The sequence below is a fragment of the Porites lutea genome, chromosome 5 (genome assembly GCF_958299795.1).
Source record: "Porites lutea chromosome 5, jaPorLute2.1, whole genome shotgun sequence".
Lineage (NCBI taxonomy): Eukaryota > Metazoa > Cnidaria > Anthozoa > Scleractinia > Poritidae > Porites > Porites lutea.
In genome coordinates this window covers 13,233,617-13,248,476 of record NC_133205.1, presented here as the reverse complement: position 1 = coordinate 13,248,476, position 14,860 = coordinate 13,233,617, and the positions used below count along the sequence as shown (strand labels likewise).

The window sequence follows — 14,860 nt, the reverse complement described above, 5'->3', positions numbered from 1 at the left end:
TTTGTTAACCGCGCTTGCGCAGTGCACGGTATCTCACTTCCGGTCGTCGTCGACAAAGTCGTCGTCGTGGTTCTTAAGTTCCCTATTCTGTTTCTGAGGAGAACGCTCCAAGGGGCTTGGTAACCAGGCAGACGTTGAACTTATATATTATATATTATTATATATTATATATTATATTATATATATTGCATTATCATGTCAAGTTCACAAGCTATTGTGAATTGATTGAATGCTCTCGACGAATCAGATTTTTCATAGTGATTCTGATGTATAATAATATCAAATAATGAATAAATAATAAATAGTATATATATTAAGTTAGCCTGCTTTCCATGGATGTTGAGTGCCGAGTTACAGAAACGATGGGTTTTTTTCCCATACAAATCCTTATATTTGGAATGTTGCGCAACAATGCCGATGTTCGCCGATGCTCATATTTCGAGCTTGGACTACCTGTGTTGATTACAGACCGAATTGTACTCCACTCAGTCCTGTTACCACTGTAAAATAGTCCTTTCTACCACTGACGTCATAAAAGTACATAATCTGAAGCTGAAAAGCTTAAAACGCAAAGGTCTAGGTCAGGGAAATTCCGGAAAGCGTCGTTGATCAGCCCTCCACACCAAAACACATAAACAACGACGGAAGATTCAACACACCTATGTTGTTCCTCTGTTGTTCCTCCCAATTAGTCTAATTACGCAAGTCCGGCTATTTCACCTTTCCATTTCCGGTGACAAGAAAGTGGAATTTGAAAAACAAAAAAAAAGGTATCCTTCGTAAACTCATCAGACGATTTCTTGTAAACTGAATTTACTTTCATGCCATTTATGAAAGTGCTTTTTCTGTTTTCGGAGACAAAGAAAATTGTGTACTTTTCCAAACAAACTCCCGCCTCCTGAAAGTGCAACACGTGATCTTTTAGCTCTTTGTTATGCGCTTTTCGAATGTTGTGTCGGTTTCCGTATGTCGTTATGACAGGTATACAGCGGATTTTAGCTTGCAGTAATTCTTTATTACGTATATTAAAACGAAATTAAGCCGTGACAGCAACGGAAAAACTGAAATATCAGTAGTTTTTCGGGCTTCAGTTGGTTGGGTACGTCACGTCGTATCGTATATTGGAAAGCTTACAAGTACACGAAAAAAGTTTCATTTTAGCTTTGGGATAACACAATCATGGAGGTCGGGGGTAAGTATTGCATTTAGGTGAATCAGTGCTTTATCCGAGTATCTGCTATCAATGAGGGGTTCTCGGCTCAGTTGGTGAGGTTTAACACACTTTAATATTGTTCACAGAAATTAGAATGAGCTTACTTTCTATAACGTTACGTCATATGAAGCAAAGCTGTATGAAAACATCTACATATTGATTTGCTTTAGAACCGTCCCAAAAAAGTATATCAAGGTTCTTTTCCTTTGATTCGATCATAAACCTACGTTCACCAACCGGGTATTGCAATTCCGACGTGTTGACGATCGAGTCGGACAAGTCGATACCGATCGTTAAGCCTAAAAATATGCTTGTACTTCTACCTAAGCTTTCTCTTTTAAGCTTAAACATTGGAGGGTTTGAACAAATGAGGTCACATTATTTCTTTTCATTTTGTTTTGTCTCTTGGACAAAAATATCCCTTTATTTCTGCCTTTAAGCTTATATAATTATGGATTCGGCGCTCCGACTTGTCAACAGCCTCGACCTTCTTTGCATTTTGTTAATGTCGTGCGTGCATCATCGATAAAGCCTAATATATAAGCTCGGTCGAGAGATTAGTTTACTTGTATTTAAACAAAGACTCGCACTTCATGTGTAATAATGTGCGTGTACCACAAAAGATTTAAAAAATTAGTCCAATTTGTGTCTATATCTGGAACCTTTCGACTCATGCCAGGACGCCATACTTTAGCCTTACATTTTTTTATTCATCACTTCATCGTTAGGGGACTGGAACATCATTTATGTAAAAGCTTGATGGAACCCAGGATTAATTTCCAATTTTAAAACTTGTCAATGTTAGTATTTCCTTTAGTATTTCCTTCGATCCATATACTAATCAATTCACCGACAAAACTAATGAAGCGAATAAAATTCCATCACCTCGGCGCGTGGATGTCGTGTGAATGACCTTAAGTCCCTGCCAACAGTTAGAATTTTTTTAGGATCTTTTCTGATAGAAAATAGTACAGATCAGTACACCTGTAGGACCTTTAATGGTGTTAATTCTCTCAGTGGTTATATCGTGTTTGCTTTGGTAGGGCTAAAAAGTTGCATGCTAATTTTTGTTAGCTTGTCAAACTGTTGTGTGGCTTTCTAAGTCAGTATTTTCCATCGATCCAAATTTAACAGGACGCTTTCTGCAGATCCGATCATCTATGATTAGTTTAGTAGATGAACTGGTGCACTGCTGAGTTGTTGTAAAAATAAGAAGACAATAAGATGCATGTGGACCCACGCTCTTAAACAGTCCTATCGCTTTGTTTACTCATGAAATCATTCCTGCTTCACCAGATCGAAATTTTTTTAATTCGGCAAGGAAATTGTTTGTTACTTGTATAGAGGATTGATGGTTTATTACATCCAAGAGGGGTTGAGGTATTTGGAGACGGGGTGGGTACAATTTTTGAAGAGGCGTAATTTTGGGGAATTGAAATTTCAAGACCTAGGATATTGGCATTCTATGTTAAAGTTGTTAATTAACCATAATATTATAGGTTAAGCAAATCAACATTTCCTTCAATAGTAGACAAGTAGTTACACTTGGGATGCTTTGTCGGCACCAACCTGAGACTTCAAGCTGTACTTGTAATTCTTCTGTGTACCTTTTTTTGACCTCTGCAGAACAGACTCCAGCAATTTAACAAAATTTCGACATTACCACAATGTTAAAGTACACACAGATCGAAAATACTTATCCTTCATTGCCAGACTTCTCCGAACTTCAAACCTTCTCTCACGCCAGTTGAGAGACGCACCCACCTCACATGCATCTTTGCTACATATTTTTGGTATCTGCCAGATTGAATGCTTTGTGACTAGGCTTGCTCTAGGACTCTACAATGTACTTAAACAGACTACTGGTATCCCAATTTGCATATGAAGTCAATACCTAAGGAAGGAGAATAAAATGGAATGCAGTTGAACCTCTATTAAGCAGCCACCCTCGGGGTACTGGCAAGTGGCTGCTCAATGGAGGTTCGTCATAAATCGGCATAATCTTTAGCAGAAACATCACTTTATTTTAAAACAAACGCGCGACAGGAGAGGCTTGACTGGTCCACAATAGGCCGTCACCTTCTATCTTGGACTGTATTTTCCTTCATCACATTCTTAAAATGAAGCCAGACTATATAAGTGTATCAATCACTTGATGGCTGCTTAATAGAGGTGACAATAGTGGGAAAACTCTCATTGGGACAGCCAAAAGGTGGCTGTGGCCTTTAAATAGAGATGGTTGCTAATACAGGTGTGACTTCTTGTTGTTTTCTCTTATTATTAATTTTTTGGACAGGAGGAGGGGGGAAAAGATGAGGTCTGGGACCGTGAAACAATGTTCTCACAACTTGCAAAGCGGTCACCTTGCATAGTGGCCAGCGAATAATTGCAGTATTTTTCCCATAGTAAATATTTTAGAAGTGAGAAGCAACAACAACAACCTGCGGTGGACTATCAGTCGAGTTTATAGATTAAAGAAGTTATGATGCTGATAAAAATTACTGGAGAAAGTGTCAAATTTATTGGAAGTAAAGTCTATTTAAGAGAGCCGACATCGCACAGTTCGAACGTTTCACAGATCTAAACCAATATGCATTCAATGTCATTCAAAACCGGGAAACGGATGCTTTACAATTTTATTCGTTGGTGCTTATTTTTTGTTAGCAGTTATGGTAGAAGGAGATGATGGTAGATGGTTAGAGCCGGCTACTGGCCCTTATTGACAGCCCTGAGAGGTGGAAGAGGGGTTGTGTTTTACAAATTATTATTATTATTATTATTATTATTATTATTATTATTATTGATGCTTTTTATAATTGTTATTAGTAGTTTTTAGATAGTCATTTTACGACAATTGTCTTTCGTACACAAGAAGAATGTACATAGGGTATATATTTTAATATTCATATTCTTGAATCTGTAAATAGTCTTTTTTTGAATCTATGAATAAAGTTATTTTATTCTTTTTTTTAAAAAAAAAATTATTATTATTATTATTATTATTATTATTATGTTGCAGTATGAAACTTTGGAATGCTGTCCACATTATGAGTGGTATAGGGCGCATAGCGTAACCTACACCACTTGAGAAGCTATACTTAGAAGTAAAAAAAGGTCGATACGAAACCCAGTACAATCCTAAAATACATAGTGATATGAATCTCTCTACTTAAAAAGCCAATTTAGATTATTATTAAATTCTGATACTCTGTAAAACTTTCACTATCTCTACTAAAAGCTTATACATAGTGATATAAATCTCTCTACTAAAAAAGCCAATTTAGAATATTATTAAATTCTGATACTCTGTAAAACCTTCGCTATCTCTACAAAAACTTATTTATAATAATATCAAACTCTAATGTTCTAAAAAATCTAAGTAAAAACGTCAGCAAGCTTGTGTTTCTAGATTTCTAGAGAAAAAAACAAAAGCCTAAAAACTGAAGTCCATATTATTATTATTATTATTATTATTATTATTATTATTATTACCAAAGTGCAGGTGGTACTATTTTCATATGAAATAACTTGGGGGGAAGGGGTACAGTTTTGGTACATAACACTTTTGTGAAAACCCCCACCCTCCTCTGCAACATTAGCGATCGTTCCCTAAAGTGCAAGCTATGTTGATCATGATTGATGGTCCACCTAGTGATGAGAATAAGCAGTGACTGTATAGACCTACAGCATGCAAATTTGCCCAACAAATGGCCGGTCCTTTGTGCTGCTTGGGAGACTGACTGCTGTAGGATTTATGGTTCCAATCCCTGGTACAGTCTGGGGTGAAAACAGTGTCTTTAATTTATTATTAAGTTGGGATAAAAACGTGTGCATTCATACTAAAAGAACTTTAGTATTTAATTTTATTTCTAGGTACTCTGTGCAAGTGCCTGTTCATATGTATATTGAGTGTTGTTATCTCTTATACCCTGGCTGATGTTCTTTCTTATGGAAAATGTAGAGGTAATGTGGTGTTATGTTGATTCTCTGAATTATCTTTTCACCAGCAGAATAAAATAACAGATTTTCACAAAATAATAAAAGTTTTGTCTAGCATGCTAAGAAAATTAATGGTTAAGTAAAAGCAAAGTTATTGGATAACTTGAAAAGGGAATATTGATGCAGGGTGCAAAGAAAGTCAGTTTTACAGCCTGCAATTCGGGCAAGTTGTAGTTAGGGTGTACTAGCCCAAAAGTCATTTTGACTAGCCCCAAAACCCTTTTTGATTAGCACGATCGATTACAATCCTTCTGTAATTCGAATTTCCTCCAAAAAACGTTTACCCGTTGGGCAAGTTAAGAACAAAAAATCACTTGCCCCACTTGTCACTTGCAAAATCCACTAGCCCCAGGCTATCGGAGATCAGGACTTTCTTTGCACGCTGTTGATGTGTCAGCAAGATCAATGCATGCAGTTCGAAACATGGTTTTTAAAAAAGTGAGTAATTAAACAAACACAAGTTTTAAGAAAATCATTTAGTGGGTACTTAATATTACAGGGGATTTCTGGGTGGTAAAGTCATGCTGTACACTGTACTGTAGAGCACCATCAGTAAGAAAATATGGTAACTTTGTTGATGATGCTCAAGAGAACTGCAGTTTACCTTACAATTGGTAGCCAAATTAACTGCCCTTTCCATAAAATGTCACAGTCAATATTGCAAGTGTACATTTGGTATTCCTTTTCTCATTAGAAGTAGATTTAAGTGTAAGATTGAGGTATCATATATGTGTGGCAATTTAAGTTGAGATTTGTAATTTTTTTTGCCATGGTTTCTAGTTTACTTTTTTAAGTAAACAGTCAGTATTATGCGGGTGGCTACATTTTGGTGAGAAAACGTTTTTGAAAAACCCAGGGGATCTTTAAATTATTTAAGGAAAGTACAGTTGAGTAGTCAAACAAGATTTTCATTGGAATTCTCTGGTCAAAGTTACGTGAATAACGTTTGTGTTTTTCTCTGTTTTGTTTGCCTAAATATATATAGGCCAAGTTCAATAATAAAAATTCTAACATGACTCCAAGGCTTTCTGGTAATAGATCTATATTTGGTTTGGTTTTCTTTGTGCTCTGGTCTCTTCTGAGAATCGAAAGACAATGGAGTTATGAAAAATTTGCCATTTTGTCTATGAAGCCTTGGAGTCATTTTGGAACAAACATATCGATTGTGGTCTATTGATGACATCACAGGTGTTACAAGGGACGTGGTTCTACATTGGCATTTACCAGAATGCAATGTTGAGTTGCAAATGTGTTAAGGCAGAAATTTCATTTAGTGGTTAGTTTCCTGAAAAACTTATCAGTAACTGTCTGTTAATCTGCAAGTTAAGGTATACCTGCAGTCATTTTGACCTGCGAAACTGATTTTTGCTTGTTCACGAGCTTTTTTTGGCTGGCCTTATGTTGGAAAGAAATACCCCATGAAAAAATGATAGGTACTGAGTACTTGTGATAATGAGCATTGAGTTTTTCTGGTTATACAACGTATGATTGTTTATATACTTGTATGGTGTGAATGAACAACCATGCGTTTGACATAAGACTATCAAGTACATACAATCTATAAGTAATGTACTAGTGAAAAACCAAGATAAGGCTTAAATGATGCTTGAAGATATTTGCCATATGAGCAGGCTTCGATATGAAGAAGCACTGAGAGTGACATCAGATTAACGCATTCGATCCAAAACTGCCTTTAACTGTCCATGCTGATCCATATCCCTTGTATTTTACTTCTTGTGATGTCATCACTTTTAATGGTCAAGGGCAAGTGTGTCTTCCAACTTGTGCAGAGGGAAGAGATCCTTCAAACTATGTCAGAATGACCATGACAACAACTACAACATTTATTTTGCAGTACCATATTTTACATAGATGGTGTTGCATAAAAAAAGCAAATATATATATTTAGTATATACTAAAACAGTGGATAGTGTTTTTCGCGCGCTCTGATTGGCTACTCAATCAGTGAATATCCTGCACTATTCACTGATTTACCTCCAGTTCCTCCGAGCGAGAGACGCCAAACTCGCGTAAGTTGCAAAATGCCTTCCCGGTTTGATGCCGTAACAAACAAAGAAATTTCACAATTAATCAAGCAAGCTGTTTCCGAAATACACGAAGAAAGTGACGAAGCTCGGGGTGGAAGTTTTCACAGGTAAAGTTTTGTCTTTTTGACTTGAATTTATCGATAAAACCGGCGTAAAAGTTTTGTTGTTTACAAATGCAAATTAAGTTTAAGTCTTGCGTTACTTTTTTTAGTTGACTTGTTCATAAATAAGCTTAAAACTAAATCTAATAATCCTTTTTACAGAATGATTTTAAATACAAAAACAATTCACAACTCCTTTTGAGGAAATTTCCCCGCAAAAGCTAAACAAATGCCTTCCAATGCCGGCAAGAAAAAGCGACGACAGCGGCCGCCAAAATTGTAATCGTTGCAGGCAACAGTAAATGAGTTAAAAATCATTATTTTTGGGCTCAATTATCTCACTGTTTTAGTATATACTAAAACAATTATTCACCTCAGTGTCGGTGGCTAGTGATGGATATTTACCTCGCCGCTAACGCGGCTTCGGTAAATATCCATTACTAGCCACCGACACTGAGGTGAATAATTGTTATATATATAATAAAATAATCTAGGTTATCTTGTGTCAATGTGAGATCCAACTTAGCATTTTTATCACTTCTTAGTTTCGTACCGCACGGCATGTGGCACTCCTCAGATAAAATTGCCAACAAAAACCTTCTAGGCGCCAGTCCTTCTATTGAGCACTCTGCTGATTAGATAGGGGTGCATATGTATCAACTGGTATATAATAAAATAAGATAGATTAATAACTATAGATATAAAGAAATGATCGTAATGAAAGCTGGCGGAAAATCATCGGGAGCAGTAATTTATGAACACTTTATTTTTCTCCTCGGGAACCCTTCAAGAATAAAATTGCCTAGTTTTTTATAACCTGAGATCAGGCAATATTTTTTTTTGGCTTCTTTGCTTCTAATTGGCTCAAGAGGGAAAAAAATAACGCCTGATACATTCATTGAACAAGCCGTCAACCACCCCCTAATTGCTGCGGAGCGACCGTAGGGAGCGAGCAGCAATATAATCAGGATTTAAGGGAAATATATAAGGGGCGACGAATTCTCGAATTCATCACTTTTTACCACAATGCATTGCATTTAACCAGAGTGCATTGCGCCACGAACAAGTCAAATAAAAACACGGGGAAGTTTGCATCGTTTGCTGCTCAGACTCAGAGTTTTCTTTGTAGCAAATTTTCTACAGCATGGTTAGAGGTCTTACCAAATTTAAGACACGTAGGAGTCTTTCAGATGAGTACGATGGTTAACTTGGGGATTGGATTTCAATTTAAGAGCCTTTGACTTGTCCAGGTGTTAAACCTGATGAGAAGATGAGTATTTGCTCTTCGACTCCGCAACACGGGGGATATACAAATTCCAGCTTGCTAGAAGGTGATGTGAAAGTGAGAAAATGTCCTGCCATGCTATTCTTAAGAACCTGTATGAGCCGAAAATGGATGTGATTTTGACCATTCGCTTCAAAATAACAGCGGAAATCGAGATAACAAAACATAAGTTTGGTGTCCTACGTTGCAGACGAGGACGTGTATCGGCGTTTTAAAAAGCATAATTATGTTCTTTCATTCATTCATTGCCATGGAATATGCGTTTACATTGTTTTTTTGCTGTTAATAGCTCGATTAATGCGGCTGGCGTTCATCTTGCCGGCGGAAGTTTCACGGAAAAGGAATTAAATAAAAGATTGTTCCCACAATTAAGTAATCAGTCTCTGTGGTGTAGTGGTGAGGTGTAGTCGCATCGAGCCGATGGTGCCGGGTTCAAGTCCTACCGAACTCTTTTTTTCCGTCTTTCTTTTTTTTCTGTTTTTTTTTGTGTTGTGTTTTCTATAAATATATAGCTAAATAACTGTTACTTAATGAAGTGCAATAAACAGCAAGAAAAGTATCATGTTTCCAGAGAAAAGATAGTACACCCTATATTAAATATATGGATCAACAATCTGAATTTCTATCATTTCCTACAATTTACTGTGGGAAAACCGGAGTTGATAACCACTTGATCATTTTTTAAACAACGTTCCCACAAGTTCTTTATATAGACTGATAGTAATTATTCTAGTACTTTCCAACATGTAAATAGGACATTCAATATCATTTTCGATTCTTTTAAGTCCCACTGCCTAACTAATGCCAGTATCAACAGAATGTGCCGCAGCATTACTGTCTTTTAGATACCCTAGTTTACTTAATCTAACATCTGCTTGACCCGTCATGTTATTAGCCAATCAGCGTTTGCCAGACAGGAATCAAATTTTGGCGGGAGTAATGTCTCTTTTGAAATCAGTTTTAGGGAAAAGAAAATTTTTAAGTACGTCCATGTTCAGATGGCGCTTCCAAAAAAAAAATTTTAAATCTGTTTTTTTTTGTGATGAAATACTGCTAGCTGGAGCTGCCGTACGTTTATTTAACAGCTTACAAATAATAAAGAATTTACTGGTAAAAGCTCGTGGACTTCATTCTATGCTGAAAGTGGTGAAAAAAAATTTAGGCTGAGGCACCATATTTCACGAAATGAAAAGTGCTGTGAAAGCGAAGATCGCTCAGAATAATTCACAGGTGTCTTAAAGAGGAATTACAGTCAAACCAGGTCAAAATTCCATTCATGAATTGATTATTTGAAAAGTGAACCTGTTTGTTGCTTCTGTAACTTTTAGCCGCATTAATTGCATTCAAATGATCGGTGAATTTTTGACTGTAACTTTTTAGTATACGATGAGATAGAAAATATTTCAATGGATGAAATTTCTAGTTAGACATTCTTCAAATTCAAGACGGAAAACTGACCCGGCAGAAATTTACAACGAACTTGCGTGTGTATTCATTGCTCATTACACAAGCAAAAATTCAGACTGAAATCAGCAACAACTGAACGGATGGTGGCATTTTGGCCAATTGGAACAGCGCAAAGCATGTGTATTGTTTCCTGTCCAGTCAGAAAAAAGTCCAGATTCTGGCTTTTTTTGCATGTGATCTGTGAAAGAATTGCATCATGCCCTCCTCCCGAATTACAGATTACAGAGATAAAGGCAGAGGGCATGATCACAGGCTAAGTTTTTTACAAATAAATGGGTCTACATTATTCAATAGAAACAATGTTTTATCTAATGTATTTAGATCAGTAAAGGTCGTATTTAAAGATCGTATTTAAAAGTGATATCATCAAATAATTTTTCTCTTGCGTGGATGTGGAGACTACAATCAAAGATGAAGTGCAATTTGTTCTCGATATTATTAGATGAACATTATTCTAGCGTTTTCGGGAATTTGGGGGACACAGTACGGTCTACTGGTTTCAATTCTTAAATCATGGTTACCTGATCTCCATGACTTAGTCAAGGGAGGCAAGAGAAAAGGGCAAATAACCATGCTAAGCTGACCCAAAAATTCCAGTGAAAATGCCAACTACACTTCCCTCCATCTAATTCTACAATCTGAAAAGCTTTCCCAAAACGTTCCCACTGAGATGAAGTCTAGTAAATGACCAGCAAAAGAAAAACGATAGAACAAGAAAAGCGAGAGAAGAGGAGAAGAGGGGAGGAAAGAAAGTGAAAAGTAGAAGTTGAGCCTCCTGTCACTTTAAAACCCATGAACTATCTTGAAATTTTGCTTTCTGTGTACTCTACAGACATACTGACTTAAACTGAAACAGTTGGAAAACAGGACTATTGCCTGATGTTAAGTGCAGAGTAACCCAAAGAACATGCTATATAACATTTGACCGTAATATTTAGACTTTTTACTCTATACTTGTAGATTGCCTACGTTTTCCTTCTAATGGAACAGCAATATCCCGGGTAGAAAATATTCTTATTGATGAGACAAATAAAAGACTTATTGCTGGAGTGACGTAAGTAAAATGTGTATAAGTTTATAATTTAAGTGAAAATAGGTTAAATTAATTTATAACATTAAATTAAAAGGAAATAATTGTTTTGTTTGCAACTGCGGAACTTTCTATTCTATGAATGGACTTCATTAGAAATACAGCACTGTAGATCCCTAGACAGGAGCATTAGTATGTGTAATCAAATGGTGATGAGTGAAATTAGGGAATAATTTCACACGCGTTTTGTCCAAATTATTAGGATTTGGACAAAACGCAAGTGAAATTATTCCCTAATTTCACGAGTGTACCATTTGATTACCTATTAATATCATGGGTGACGAATTACGTTAGCAATCTTGGATTTTTGACATGTTTATCCTGGATCGTATCGATCGAGAACTCCACTCTTTCAAATGTTTAGACCTTAAATTTGGCTTATAAAGTTCAGAAGTTTTGAGACTTTTTCGGCAAAATACCTGTTAGAATCCTTCTTGATGTTCTCTTGTGTGTTCAGGTTTTCTAAAGCGTCTTTTTGTGACAAAGTAAGGATATTGTCGCACTTTCCCCAAAGGAACTAACCCCTTGTAATTGTTTACTTAGTTCCACACTTCTCAGAGGTGTGGAAGTGTGGAAAAGTCTGACAAAGTAAGGATAATGTCACACTTTTCCCCAGTCATGAACCTTTTGTCATTCTTTACTTAGTTCCACACTTCTCAGAGGTGTGGAAGTGTGGAAAAGTCTGACAAAGTAAGGATAATATCGCACTTTTCCCCCAGTCATGAACCTTTTGTCATTCTTTACTTAGTTCCACACTTCTCAGAGGTGTGGAAGTGTGGAAAAGTCTGACAAAGTAAGGATAATGTCACACTTTTCCCCAGTCATGAACCCTTTGTCATTCTTTACTTAGTTCCACACTTCTCAGAGGTCTGGAAGTGTGGAAAAGTCTGACAAAGTAAGGATAATGTCACACTTTTCCCCTGGTCATACGAAACCACAGTCATTCTTTACTTAGTTCTACACTTCTCAGAGGTGTGGAAGTATGAAATAGTCTGACAGAGTCAGGATATTGTCGCACTTTCCCCCCAGTCACGAATCCCTTGACATTCTTTCCTTAGTTACACTCCTATGTATGAAATGAGAATAAAGCGCAGTGGGAGTATTTGTCGGTTTTATCCCTGCAACTCGTTTTACACCTTTTTAAATGCTATTTTAAGTTAAGACAACAATTCTGTGACTAGAAGATATTAGCCTTGTTTCACTGCCATCTGTTTGAATACCCGACCATAAAAGAAGCCTACGTTTTCTCTGTCACGAAGTCCCCGTCAGTCCTTTATCTTCATTTATTTATTTATTTATTTTTCAACGGAAACCTCAACAACGTCATCTTATCTATGGATTTTTATGTTTGAAATTTTTTATCTTAATGTGCCATATATGAGACGTCTTATTCTGGGTTTTTCTCCTTCCTATAGATCTATTCGGCTGACTCAATGTCGTACCCAATTCAAACCCTTTGGGTATAAAACGTTTTGTTTTAGCAATTTCCATATCGTTTAATTGTGAATGCCACATTATAACGCAAATACAATACCCGGGAGCTTTCAATTGGGTACAACAGTCAGGTCTCTTAAGATCGTGACAACGCTAACAATAGGCAGTAAAGAATGCAGGGTGTGTGCGTTCTATCTTCCTCGCTTTAAGATCAACTTGATAAAGTTTATAAATGCTCAAATCAATTGTTATTGTTTTATTCCTTCATCAGGTTCATGACCTAAATTGGTCTAAAAATATACAGCATTCTGTATAAAGTAATAATTGTGACTTATCGGCCTAGAGTAGCTACCTGCAGATCTCTCTGTGGAAAAGGGAGATCACTGTTTAGGTGCGTGTTATAGGGTCGGCAATATTTATGTTAACTCTACAGCACGTGACAATACTAAAATATTTGCATGGTCCACCCTTCTCTTCGTCTTTAGAGAGTCATCCTTAAGTGAATTCTTTTTCGATATTTCTTGGCCTCGAGCCGCTCGCCTCCGAGCGTGGTGTTGCGTCTTTTTCATAATTTATGTCCAGCATTTACGAACATAACCTTAGAGAAGAGGAAGAACTGCGAAACAGTGGATATATGGCGTGATCTAACAATTATCAAATTTGAACCCGTACTGATAAGGAAGAAAGCTTGGTTGGAGATCGGATTTCTTAACTTCAAGTTTCTTTCAACAGCTGGCATTGAAACAATGGTTATATCTGCTATTCAAAATAAAAATAGTTCTTAAGGAAAAATGTAAAAAACCATACAGAAGTAAAACCAAGTGCTCATAAAGCGCACTGAGCTTCTTGTGACTCAGGGAAAGTGCGACATTAAACTCAACTTGTCAGACTATTCTACCCTTCCACACCTCCGAGAAGTGTGGAACTAAGTAAAGAATGACAAGGGGTTCTTAACAGGGGCAAAAGTGCGACAATATCCTTACTTTGTCAGACTATTCCACAGTTCCACACCTCTGAGAAGTGTGGAACAAGGTAAAGAATGACAAGGGGTTCATGACTGGGGGAAAAGTGCGGCAATATCCTTAGTTTGTCACACTATTCCACACTTCCACACCTCTGGGAAGTGTAGAACTAAGTAAAGAATGACAAAGGGTTCATGACTGGGGGAAAAGTGCGACAATATCCTTACTTTGTCACACTATTCCCCACTTCCAGACCTCTGAGAAGAGTGGAACAAAGTAAAGAATGACAAGGGGTTCATGACTGGGGGAAAAGTGCGACAATATCCTTACTTTGTCGGACTTTTCCACACTTCAACACCTCTGAGAAGTGTAGAACTAAGTAAAGAATGACAAAGGGTTCATGACTGGGGGAAAAGTGCGACAATATCCTTACTTTGTCGTACTATTCCACTTTTCCACACCTCTGAGAAGTGTAGAACTAAGTAAAGAATGACAAAGGGTTCATAACTGGGGGAAAAGTGCGACAATATCCTTACTTTGTCGTACTATTCCACTTTTCCACACCTCTGAGAAGTGTAGAACTAAGTAAAGAATGACAAAGGGTTCATAACTGGGGGAAAAGTGCGACAATATCCTTACTTTGTCGGACTTTTCCACACTTCAACACCTCTGGGAAGTGTAGAACTAAGTAAAGAATGACAAGGGGTTCATGACTGGGGGAAAAGTGCGACAATATCCCTAGTTTGTCACACTATTCCACACTTCCAGACCTCTGGGAAGTGTAGAACTAAGTAAAGAATGACAAAGGGTTCATGACTGGGGGAAAAGTGCGACAATATCCTTACTTTGTCGTACTATTCCACACTTCCACACCTCTGAGAAGTGTGGAACTAAGTAAGAAGTGAAGAAACTCTGGATTTCATGGCCAGGGCTGGACATGGCTTTTTGTGCCCTGACATCTTCATTCACTGCACTTTAAAACTTTGTCGCCATCTTGACACTGAGACGTACGGAAGCTTGCTATGGCAATTTTGTAATTTCACATGTGAAATTACAAATTAACCCTGAAATTTCGCGCCAAAATTAAGGAGTAATTCGTCACCTATGATATTACTATAATAAATTTATGGACATGGTAATATATTCAAAGAAAATATTGCTTTACTGCTGTTCTTTACCACTCATATATGGCTTATTTAATTTATAAAAAGAACACGCTTACAGCGGCATTCCGCCTCGCCTGCTTGGAGATTAGATTGAG

At 37.0% G+C, this 14,860-nt stretch overlaps 1 protein-coding gene across 6 annotated transcripts in view; it reads left to right on the top strand.

Moving 5' to 3' along the window:
* Positions 1-866: 866 nt before the first annotated feature.
* Positions 867-14,860, top strand: part of LOC140936332 (semaphorin-1A-like) — a 58,184-nt gene continuing 44,190 nt past the window's right edge. For 2 of the 6 annotated variants that reach the window (XM_073385789.1, XM_073385786.1), the window contains exons 1-3: positions 870-1,192; positions 5,087-5,176; positions 11,074-11,167. In XM_073385789.1, the coding sequence (XP_073241890.1) occupies positions 1,180-1,192; positions 5,087-5,176; positions 11,074-11,167 (197 nt within the window). In that variant the 5' untranslated portion in view covers positions 870-1,179. Of the gene's footprint in view, positions 1,193-5,083; positions 5,177-11,073; positions 11,168-14,860 lie in introns of those variants that run through there. The other 4 variants (XM_073385787.1, XM_073385788.1, XM_073385791.1 and 1 more) reach the window with 4 other exon arrangements.